This window comes from Panthera leo, chromosome D2, assembly GCF_018350215.1.
Source record: "Panthera leo isolate Ple1 chromosome D2, P.leo_Ple1_pat1.1, whole genome shotgun sequence".
Classification (NCBI taxonomy): domain Eukaryota; kingdom Metazoa; phylum Chordata; class Mammalia; order Carnivora; family Felidae; genus Panthera; species Panthera leo.
Genome location: NC_056689.1, coordinates 13,957,372 through 13,970,117, shown reverse-complemented (window position 1 = coordinate 13,970,117; position 12,746 = coordinate 13,957,372). Strand labels below are relative to the sequence as shown.

General features: G+C 39.4%; 1 protein-coding gene across 2 annotated transcripts in view; it reads right to left on the bottom strand.

The window, feature by feature from the left end:
- TARBP1 (TAR (HIV-1) RNA binding protein 1) overlaps positions 1-12,746 on the bottom strand; it is a 90,671-nt gene that overhangs the window by 60,564 nt on the left and 17,361 nt on the right. For both annotated transcript variants that reach the window (XM_042907750.1, XM_042907751.1), the window contains exons 9-10: positions 11,674-11,763; positions 5,230-5,371 (exon numbers count right to left, since the gene is read on the bottom strand). In XM_042907750.1, the coding sequence (XP_042763684.1) occupies positions 5,230-5,371; positions 11,674-11,763 (232 nt within the window). The remainder of the gene's footprint in view (positions 1-5,229; positions 5,372-11,673; positions 11,764-12,746) is intronic.

Here is a 12,746-nt window from a genome sequence, read left to right as displayed (position 1 = left end):
CGCTCGCGCTCTCTCTCTCTCTCTCTCTCTCTCAAAAATAAACATTAAAAAATAAATAAAACAAAACCAATGCCTTCAGCAGCACACAGATAAAGGAGCTGACCTAGGTGCTGAAGACACAATGGCTCCTGTGCTAACGGAATCTACGTTGCCTTAGAGGAGAAAAACATTCGTCAAAGAACAATGAAATGTAAAATGACAACTGTAGTGACTGGTATAAAATGTCACGAGGGAAGTGCACACTAGGAGGCTATGCCCTCCTCTCTCTGGGCAGTAAAGAGAAAGTCCCCTGAAGAACGAGTAGGCTGAGCACAAAGGCTGGGAAAGAGTACAGTAGTTGAAGGGATGCAAGGCCTTCCCAAGTTAGGAAGAGCACATCAAGGGTCCTCTGAAGCAAGCCATGCTCCAGGAGATAGAGGGGCGCCCATGCAGCAGGGACTCACAAGTGCGAGGAGTGCCAAAGATGAGGTTGCAGAAACAGCCAGGGAAGAGACCAGAAGACTGAGCAGGCCATGCAAAGAATTCCTGTCTTGACCCTAAAGGCAAGGGAAGCCACTGGAGGTTAAAGTGAAGGCATATAAAACAAAGGGAGGAAACATCTGTAGATCCAAATTAGTAGTTTGAACAGATTTCTCCAGGCACAATGTGGGAGACAGACTGTAGGGGAAGCAAGAGGAGATTCAAGTGGATGGGTTAAGAGACAATTCTAGTATTTCAGTTGAGAGAAGAAAATTCCCTAAAATGCAACCAGGAGGAGGATGGAATAGGTATGGACACAAAGGCTCTGGAGCCTCAGACCCGCATCTGAACCCGAGTCCTGTGCTCGTTAGCTGTGGCACCCTGGAATAACTAACTGCTTATCCTCTCAGAAAACTTAGGTCTATGCTGAAACTAACCTAACACTGTGTGTCAACTACACTTTAAAAAAAAAAAAAAAAGTTTAGGTCACCTTCTATGAAATCAAGCTAACAAATAAGACTTTCCTTGGGTTTATTATAAAAATACATGCAAAGTTTCTAGAATAAGTTTTGGAAGAGAGAACATGGTTAACAGATAAAATGAGTATTTCCCATCTCTGAAAGCCAGTTAAATTAAAATAAGGCATGAAGAGAAGATTTCTTCTTTATTCGTGGTATATTACTATAGTGAGGTCACACTTTTCACCTCAATTTCCAAGAAAGTTTTTGGCAAGAGATCTAGTTTTCCAGCCCAGGAGTTTAAATACTTAAACCATTTTCTTAAACACTCTAATATATTTTGGGGATAATTTATTTTGATACAAATTTATTGGAATAGTACAGAAGATGGACAACAGTAAAAACATGCTTGCATGTAGGAGAACTCAGTTAAAAAATACAACAAAAGGAAAAACTTTGTTAGATATTTTAAAAAATCTTATAAATGGCACTTAGTTGCTGTCAATAAAAAATCTGGTCATATTTATTAAAAAAAATCCCAATGTTGGTGCTATCTAGAAAAATTAAGTAAGCCACATTTATCAGTGTAAAGATGAGTTATTCAAACTTATTCTCTGCAACATTTTTTCTCATTAATGCTTTACATCCCACATTTACACTGAAAATTCATTTATAAACACAGACTAAAATGAAATCAAATGCCAATATGCTCTTCAGTTCCCTCTATGCTTTTTTTTTTTAAGTTCCCTCTATTTTGAAGAGCATTTATATAATCAGATACCCTTGACCTCACAGGAGGTGGAAGGGGTGGGGGTGCTATTTAAGAAGGAAACCTTTCCAAATCGCAGTGGCCCTTAAGCATCTTCTCCACTTACACAGCATGTGAGCAGGAAGCCTTTGGATGTAAATACTACACGTTTGGGTATGAACAGCACATGCTGGGTCCTCAAAGTGGCTACCCTGACAGTTCTCACTTCCTCCGGCAAAATACCAAGAGCACAGTTCTAGAAGCACAGACCCTGTCTGAAATCTTGAGCAATTTTTCACCTTGGATACCAAAAGGGAAGGTTGTAAATGAGAAGTTTAGTGGATTTTTAGTGCCTTCTGCTGTCAAGGAATTCACAGTACGAGGCCAGTAATAACTGGGCGCCTTACTCCTCCAGAGGAAGGCACACCTTTGCAGGGAATTTTGCGGCAGGTTGCTTCCTGAGTACTTTGTCACCATACTAAGCAGATCCATGCTTCAGTGCAGTGGGTCTCAAACTTCAAAATAACTGGAGACTTTATTAATACAGAGGGTCAGCTCCTACCCAGAGTTTGATTCAACAGGTTTGGGATAGAGCTGGAGAATTTGTATTTCGAAACAGTTGCCAGGTGATGTTGGCATGGCTGGTCTGGAAACCATACTCTGCAAACAACTGGCAGAGAATTCCTATTTATGCTCCGTTTTCTCTCCCTGGAGCTAGAAAAATGGAGGCAACAGTGGTTTTAAGGAAACAAAAGAATCGCTGGCTATTATTAATCACCTTAATGCAACTTAGCCCTGAATCACCAGTCAAACCTTGCCACCGTGAATTTTAAAAACGGAGTGCAATTCTAGAAAATGCAAACTAATCCAATGTCTTGAGAGCACATCAGGGATCGTCTGTGCTTGGAGGAGAAAGAGGTAGAAGCAGGAGGTAAGAATTATAAAGGGGTGCGAAAACACTTTTGAGCCTGACAGTTATGTTCGTCACACCTTGCTATGCTGGTGGTTTCATATATACATAGGTCAAAACCCATCACACCCTACAGCTTACGTATGAGCAGTTTAACATACATCAATTATACCTCAAAGCTGTTTTTATCATTTGTTGTACAACTATAATATACTACTTTGGGGTTATTCCATAGTTCTACATTTCTTAGTTACATTTCTTTTTTTTTTAATTTTTTTTTTTTAACGTTTATTTTTGAGACAGAGAGAGACAGAGCATGAACGGGGGAGGGGCAGAGAGAGAGGGAGACACAAAATCGGAAGCAGACTCCAGGCTCTGAGCCATCAGCCCAGAGCCCGACGCGGGGCTCGAACCCACAGACCGTGAGATCGTGACCTGAGCTGAAGTTGGACGCTTAACCGACTGAGCCACCCAGGCACCCCTCTTAGTTACATTTCAAGTAGTACATTAACCTCTTAGTTACATTTCAAGTAGTACATTAACCTCAAAATCTTCACCTATCAAATATCCTTTCTGAGGACCGCTTGATTTCAGTACAAATTTCTTCAAATGTATTTCACATTCTGGTTAATCTTAGCACATCCAAGTTCTGACAAGCCTTTGGTGCTATTTCCAAACTGTTGCACTTTCTGTAATTTCTGAAAGTTCTTTAACATTTTTGTTTGTTTGTAGGTGATGCTGGTTCTGTGTGGTTTTTGTTGTTGCTTTGTCCTATTGTCTTAGGTATCGTGTGAACAACAGAGCGTGTGTGTGTGTGTGTGTGTGTGTGTGTGTGTGTGTACCTCATATCCATCCTTACCTCTTCCCATTCTTTCTTGAGCTCCATGTCATAAATACACAGATGAAAGATACACAGATATACAAATACACAGATGGATAGTTGTCTGCCTACTTTCTGCTCCCCGGACGCAAGTTCATCCAAGACTTGTGGGATGCTCCTTCCCTCTTTTCACCTTAATTTCTATTCACACGTCAGACATCACCCCCCTGGTGACGTCCCTCTACCTCTGCTGGTCTACCTGTTCTAAACAGACAACTGCTCGTACAGGCTCCCCATCCCAGTGCTTATGGCTTTCAAGGCACTGTGCTAGGATTATCTGCTTACTTATCAACCTCCTTGCTAGATGATGCTCCTTCTGAGGGCAAGGGATACAGCTTTTATCTCTGTAATTCCGATGCCTGGCACATAGAAAACAAGTGATATGTGCTTGCTGAATCAATAGTATGAAAGCTACCTGTACTAACTATATACCAAAAGCCAAAGAAAAAGCTACTTTAGATGTAGAACCTGACTGAAAATAGTGTTTTGGCCAATGAGTCTTTATATAAAAATGAATGTGAATATTATATGTATCTTACGTTCAGAAACTCAAGATAAATATCGTTTGCTTTGGAATTTATTCATTTGGTCTCAGAACTGCCCAGTAACTGTCAATTAAACTTCATAAAGGCACTTAGCCAAGGGCATTAAAAATCAAACAAACAAAAATATTAAAACAAACACAAATGCTTCCTTTGCACTTGAAATCAAGTTTTAATTTTTTAAAAAACTTAAAATAGCATGTTATATATATTAAATAGTATATTTTAAGTTCTAGAAATATTAAAGAAATTCTAAAAATATGGTTTCATCCGATTTTGAGTATCTAATCAGATCTGACACTGTTATATACTCTAAATTATAAAACAAGTTCTATAGATATTTCAGGGAGCTTAACGTGTGTTTCCTGCAGTAGGAACTAAAATGTATTTACTTTTGTAGGCCTAACAAAAGAATCCTCCAAGTAACAGCACAGAATTATTAGACATAGAATAAAATACAAAAGAGAAATATTCTACGAAGGAAGAAGAGATGAACTCACATATTTTGGAAGGATAATTATCTGATCGTTTAAAACCTATTCCATGGTCAGAGAAATCAGTACATGAACACAACTTAGTCTGAGACACGTTAAATTCAAAGATGTAATTTACCCAAATTATCCCTAACGACTTTAATGAAGAAGCATTAGAAATGTAAGAAGAATCCTAATTAATGAATCTGCTAATAGTTCTTCCCTTATGTAGTCTTACACGTTTCCCCAAAGAAGTTGGAAAATTGATATCGGCTAAGTATCTGGTAAAAAGAAAAAAACTAACAAAACCACCCTTTCAAACATAACTTTTCTCTAAAACTACTTTTCAAAATCAGTTCATATTACATGTGATGTCTTGAAAACAAACACATAAAAGCTACCCATATTTATCTACAAATATTTCCACTTACAGAGGCTCTAAAAACACATAGGCGGTATGGAGCCTGTGAAGATTCAGTAATTATAGAATAAATTTGTGTCCAATTCCTACTTTGGCAACCTACGAGTTTCTTAAAACATACAAAAATAGTTTGAAAACCTCAAGTCCTAGAACAGATAAAGTACAAGTAGGAAACGTATTTTTACTTTCCATTATTCACATCTGGCTGAAAATAGGAGTTGGATACCAGTAAATCACGCATTTCTTCGTTAAGCGTGTATCTTGATCTGAAAACCTAGTTAAAAGTCCTTTGAAGACAATTTGGTGATACCAATCCATATAAATGATTTCAGACTTACTTTCCAAAGCAGGTGACTTCATATACTCTTGAACTAGGTTCTTCACGTAAGCATTTAGAGAGGACGTCTCAGGAAGTCCAACGCAACTACAATCTGAGGCTCTCCTAAAACAGTTTTCATTAACACGCAACCAATCACAGAGCTAGGAAGAAAAAATAGTTATTATTTTATTTTAAAAACCTACCTGAACAAAGGGTTTCAAATTGCCCTAAGCCAATTTTCTTTCTTCCACAATAAACTGAATTTAAATAACTGAACACAACAAAGTAATAAAATATTTAGTCATGATGGAGTTCTACAGATAATAGTGCAGACAGAAAAAAAAAAATGTGTATATGTATATATATGTAGGTATCTGTGTATATACACATGTGGGTGTTTCAACCTCCCTCAGAGAGTGCGTAAACTTCATTAACAGGCAAGAATTTTTAAAGAACGGCGGCACCTGGGCGGCTCGGTGCGTTAAGCGTGCAACTCTTGATCTTGGCTCGGGTCGTGATCTCACGGCTTGTAAGACTGAGCCTCGCATAGGGCTCTACGCTGACACCATGGAGCCAATTGGGATTCATTCTCATTTTCTCTCTCTCTCTCTCTCTCTCTCTCTCTCTCTCTCTCTCTCTCTCTCTGCCCCTCCCACGCTCACAGGCCAACAGGCACGCCCACACTCTCTCTCTCCCAAAACAAACTTAAAAAAAATTTTTTTTAAGTACCTAATATATAGTCCACATTTTGATAGGGCCTTCTAAAGAACATCTCTGTGAAAAGTGACACATTACGTAAAACAAATTACAACCTTAAAATTCATTCCAACTTCACATACAAAAATAAAGATATGTTTGAGAGAATGCAGAATGTATTAAGTTGTAATTAAAGTTCCCACCTTCCTGACAAGGCTACTTTCTATCATACGTACCTTTTGAACTGTATGAATTAAAAAGAGAAATACTAGTCCTTTCCCATTACATCTTTTGGAAGATGTACAAAACTACAAGTCACAGAATTCAACTTTGATCACGCATAATTGTGAATTCTGTTTTGAAATCTAATTATGTTCTAGGTTTTCCTTTTACAGCACATCTCTTACTGTACACATTCAACATACGAATTTTTTTTTAATTTTTTTTTTTAACGTTTATTTATTTTTGAGACAGAGAGAGACAGAGCATGAACAGGGGAGGGGCAGAGAGAGAGGGAGACACAGAATCTGAAACGGGCTCCAGGCTCTGAGCTGTCAGCACAGAGCCCGACGCGGGGCTCGAACTCACGGACCGTGAGATCGTGACCTGAGCCGAAGTCAGACACTTAACCGACTGAACCAACCAGGTGCCCCACAACATACGAATTTAAATACGAAGTCAATCATTATGAAATAAGTCTTTCTAAAAAATAAGAATTTTCTTAGAATTTTCTCCTTATTGAGGTCATCCAAAATTACATGCAAGGAGACCGTGATGCATCACCTGACCAAAGACAAACTTCATGAATGAATGAATCAGTCAAGACTAAAACCAACATCCCATAGGTGCCAATGAATGAGCAGTTCAGAAACACCAATGTGTAGGTCTTTATTATCAAGTCAGAGAACTGTAAAATCTCACAGGGAGGCCAGCGAGGATACCGATCTCTCAACAGAATATACTTTTTCTTTATATTCCTCTCACACTGGTCAGGCTACGTTTCTTAATTACTGCTGTAAAACGTGTGAGGTTTTCCAAATCTTGCATTTCCCACAAGCGGCATCCTACTATGACAAAATAACCGACAGACAAGTAAACTCAAATTCATATCTGCTTCTTCCTTCCATCAAATGTCACAAGACTCAGAATGTTGTCTTCTTCAAAGAGTTTTCATGTCAGAATTATGATTTAAAATGGCATCTACCTAGCAGTCTCTGGGAGACAGGTTCCCTTGATTTCCCATTAAAATACAAGTCTCAAACGTTTATTTGGATACTGTCAAGGAAATGAGAAGATGCCACAGACTGGGAGGAAACTATGTGCAAGAGACACATTTCTGGTAAAGGATTGGTATCCAAAATAGACAAAGAACTTACCGTTACGAAAACAAATAACCCGATTTTTACAAATAGGCAGAGATCTGAACAAACGCCTCATCAAAGAAGATACACAAAGAGCAAACAGCATATGAAAAGACGTTCAGCATCACATCACTAGAGAACTGCAAATTAAAAAACAAGATACCACCACACGCCTCACAGAATGGCTAACGTTCAAACCACTGACAACACCAAACGCTGAGAAGGATGTGGGGCAACAGAAGTCTCCTTCGCCGCTCGTGGGAATGCAAAATGGTACACCCACTTCGGAAGACAATTTGGGCTCTCCTTAAAAAACTGAACATTCTCTTAACATAATCCACAGCAACTGTGCCTTTTGGTATGCACTCAAATGAGTTAAAACGTTATGTCCATATAAAAACCTGTATGTTAATGTTTAGAGCAGCTTTATTCGTAATTGCCAGAATTTAAAAACAACCGAGGTGTCTTTCGGGAGGTGAATGAATGAATGAGCAGTGGTATATCAGACAATGGAATGTTATTCAGTGATAGGAAGATGCGAGCTATCAAGCCATGAAAAGACATGCATATTTCTTAGTGAAAGACGCTAATCGGAAAAGGCTTCACAGCACAGGATTCCAGTTAGAGGCCATTCCGGAAAAGGCAGAACGTTGGATGCAGAGAAAGTATCAGTGGTTGCCCAGGGTTTGGGGCTGGGGGGAGAGAAGAAAGGGACAAGTAGGTGGAGCACAGGGGATTTTTAGGGCAGTGAGACTCATCGGTGTGATAGGGTAATGGTATTCGTGTCATTACACACTTCCCAAAGTCCATGAAATACACAAAAGAAAGAGTGAACCCCAATGTAAACTATGGACATTAATTAATAATCATGTATCAATACTGGCTCATCAATCATAACAAATATATCCCATTAACGCAAGATGTTAATAATAGGGAGGGAGGAGGAGGGGACTGGTGAGGAGGTGTAGGGACCTCTCTGCACCTTCTGTTCAGTTTCTCTGTGAACCTAATACTGCCCTTGAATTTTAAAAATTACTTAGGTTGAGCTATAGGGAAATGCCATTTCCACAGGTTAAAACTGACTGAATATCAATGATTTTACGTGATTCAACATAATAGAGATTGCTACTGCAGTGAGGACACTACCCCATATGCACTATAGCCAGAACTAAGCTAAGGTACATATATACATATTTGCTTCTATTTTTAAACAGAAAGAATTAAAGTTCAGGTTCAGATAAACCACCAGCCTGTAAGCTTTGTGAGGACAGCGGCCATGTGTATCTTGCTGACCACGAATTCCCAAAACTTAGCACGGAGTCCAGTGTGTGCAAAGTGTGCACACGAGAGTCTTCAGTAAACCAAGACATTAAGGGATAAGCAAACAGACCAAAAGAAAGTTAAAAAGAAGGAAAAAGATGAAGACATAGGAATGACTCAGAGAATGGAGAAAATAAGTGGAACTAATTAAGAAATCTAAGGGGGGCTCCTCGCTGACAAATAAAACAAGCATCCGGCCGGTCAGAGGGGAAAGGACAAAAATGGTAGAGTGTGTCAGACTTAGTGTGGATCAAGCATTTCTCACTGAAACCTTACCATTCATACCGTGTCCCAAGGTAAATTTCAGATGGATCCACCACAATTTACAAACTGTACACATCATGAAGTGACCTCATTTGAATATCTGAACAAAGCTGAATATTTGAACAAACAAAAAGCAAAGTACAGACACACTTACTGGGCATCTGGAGAAATTTAAACACCGAATATTTGAAATCAAGAAATTATCATGAACATTTTTAGGTATGATAAGAGCCTATTTCAGCCCTTTTTTAAAAAATTTTTTTTAATGATTTATTCATTTTTTGAGAGAGAGAGAGAGAGAGAGAAACAGGGTGTGAGTCAAGTAGGGACAGAGAGAGAGGGAAACACAGAATCCAAAGCAGGATCCAGGTTCTGAGCTGTCAGCACAGAGCCTTGACACGGGGCTCGAACCCATGAACCACGACATCATGACCTGAGCCAAAGTCGGACGCTTAACCGACTGAGCCATCGAGGTGCCCCTATTTAGCCCCTTTTAAAGTCTTATCTTTTAGCAGCACATACTTCTAGAGGAAATGATAAGATCTGACACAGAAGTCCAACAAAAAGAACTGATTAAATAAATTCTAAAAGATTTAATCACCTGAAATTTTAAATATCACATGGTGGAAGATTATTTAGCAACATGTTAAAATGCTCAAATGCACTGGGTGTTGTATGGAAACCAATTTGACAGTAAATTTCATATATTAAAAAAAATAAAAATAAAAAAAAATAAAAAATAAAAAATAAAAAAAAATAAATAAAATAAAATAAAATGCTCAAATGTACGTGAAGATGAAAAATAAAATTCGGAACAGCATAATTGTAACTTTGTTTAGAAAATCACACATATTAATATTTATTTTATCTTATTTTATTTTTAAGTAGGCTGCATGCCCAGCATGGGACCCAGTGTGAGGGCTTGAACTCACAACACTGGGATCAAGACCTGAACTGAGATCAAGTCGGACGCTTAACCGACTGAACCACCCAGGCGCCCCTACTATGTTATTATATGTATATGAGGTGAGAAAGCAAGACTGAGAATACATATACTGAAAACATTAATAATTAAGGCAAAAATTATGGATTTAATTTGGTTGCAGGCATTACAGGTTATTTTTATTTTCTTTGTATGCTTCTGTATTTTTCAGATTCCACCTAATTAGATGCAGTGTGATCAAGAAAATACGATGAAATTCTAATTTTTAAAGGCCCCGATTTTCTCCTCCTTCTTCATTGCATTACCCTACTCTATGCCCTCGTGATTTCACACCTAAATTATTTTAACATGGTTCAAGTTGATTTCTCTTGTTTCTGAGCATACATAGACAAACTTGCTTTCTAAAATAAATTAATCACATCCCTGCCCTCGGTAATCTCAGTAATTGGGAGAAATATAATTCTTTTTTTAAAAAGCTCCCGGGGCGCCTGGATGGCGCAGTCGGTTAAGCGCCCGACTTCAGCCAGGTCACGATCTCGCGGTCCGTGAGTTCGAGCCCCGCGTCAGGCTCTGGGCTGATGGCTCGGAGCCTGGAGCCTGTTTCCGATTCTGTGTCTCCCTCTCTCTCTGCCCCTCCCCCGTTCATGCTCTGTCTCTCTCTGTCCCAAAAATAAATAAAAAACGTTGAAAAATAAATAAATAAATAAAAAGCTCCCTGTCCTCAAAAACTGCAGAACTGTGGGGCACCTGGGTGGCTCGTCGGTTAAGCGTCTGACTTCGGCTCAGGTCATGATCTCACGGTCCGTGAGTTCGAGCCCCGCGTCAGGCTCTGTGCTGACAGCTCAGAGCCTGGAGCCTGTTTCAGATTCTGTGTCTCCCTCTCTCTCTGCTCCTCCTCTGTTCATGCTCTGTCTCTGTCTCTGTCTCAAAAATAAATAAACGTTAAAAAAAAAAATTTAAAAAAAAACAACTGCAGAACTGTATAAGATTAGAATTCAACCAGCTAGACCCATCATATGAGCTGACGTGAGTAGTGTGGATGGAGTCCCATGGTTTCAGACAAAGCAAAGAGGAGGAAACAGACCAATGAAGACCGCACGGACAAAAGGAGCACCGTGAGGCCACAGTGGCACCCCGAGGCTGCCAAGGCTGTCGCGGGTGAGGCAGTACTAGTTGAGGGTCTCCACAAGAGCAAGGGTGGCAGAAAAGGAAAGGCATTGAGGATTTCATGGTGGGTTCGATGCATAAAGTCAGGAAGAATCAGGAATTACCAAAATGTGAGACTTGGGCAAATGGGTAGATGGAACTGCCATTAACGAACAGAACAAAAACCAAAAGAGGAGGTCTGTGTTCCTGTTTTTGAATTATCGTGACTCCTAATACATCTCATCCAGAGTCGAGATCTGCCCACGAGCCCTACCTTCTCTTCTAAGTAAGTCTGTCTCTATCCCCAACATTCTCCTGTCTCCCCATAAGAATCCTAGCTGCACTGTTAGGTCCATTGAAAGCAAATATACAATCTTTTAAAAGCTCTGTTGGTAGGGGCGCCTGGGTGGCTCAGTCAATTAAGCAACCGACTTCAGCTCAGGTCATGATCTCACGGTCCGTGGGTTTGGGTCCCGCGTCAGGCTCTGGGCTGATAGCTCAGAGCCTGGAACCTGCTTCAGATTCTGTGTCTCCCTCTCTCTCTACCCTGCCCCACTCGGACTCTATCTCTCTCAAAAAAAAACATTAAAAAAAAAAGAAAAAGGAAACCTCTATTGGTAGATAACAAAGCCATCACTGTATGTTACGTAAGAAACTAGTAGTGAATAGTGAATTAGAACAAAATTTTTATAACATTTCAAAGACCTTATCATTAAATTATTTTCAATCTCACCTCTGTCCACAATGAGGTTCCTCGTCCTAAGGACTCCTCTTGTCTCAGACACATGAGAAAAGTTGAAATATCAGAGAGTGACACCTTCTCCTATAAGATGGCGGGGAGGGGGGAGTCAGGGAGAAGGTGTCAGGGCAGTTAAAAAAAAAAAATCACTCATTTAAAAATTTTTAATCAAATAAAATGAAATCACTGTAAAAGCAAAGCATACTATTTAAAGTAGAATACTACTAGCTAAATCAAAAGAAAGCTATCTTTTTAAAAAGAAAATACTCAACCTTAGAAATGAAGATACTGACTACAAACGTTACATCGTTATATAAAGTCAATGATTATTTTATACATCTATTTTCCTTACAGTCAAGGCTACTACCTTAAAGACAAGATGGTCACAGTCTAAAAGCAAAACAAAAACATTCTATAAGAAATTACTTAAGTCGAAAAGTGATGCTTCCTTTTCTAAGCCCTGCTTTATGAAACGACACCCTGCCTTATGAAAACCACCTAAGTCTTTTCATTCTCTTGAGACTGTACATCTTGAATTAAGATACCTTGCTCTAGGCCAGGAGTCAGCAAAACCACTCGCAGCTGTTTTGTAAATAAAGTTTTAGTGGTACAGAGTCCCTTTATTTATAAACTGTCTATGGCTGCTTTTAAGTTGTAACAGATACATACAGAACCTTAAAAAATGGGACTTTTTCTGGCCCTTCACGGGAAAAGTTTGCTAACCCCTATTTTTAGCAATCGTAGTGGTGTGGCTCTGTAAAAAACAAAGATACCCTACATTCCTTGAAGGTGGATTTATAGGAAGATGTGAAGAGGAAACCCCTCTCCCCCCAGTGAAATCACCCGAAACAGGTTTAATCCATTACTCCAGCAACAAGCTGTAACAACATGCGAAATGTTGTCTACCAGGGAAGAGACTTATGGCCCCGGGTTTTTACTGGGAGCTGATCACACAGCCATCTCTCCAGAGCACCTACCGAAACCCCAGACTCCAAGAAGGAGGAGGTGTTCAGTATAGACGACTGTGTGTGTAAACACCTGAGGCACAGTACATCGCTCTTACCAGT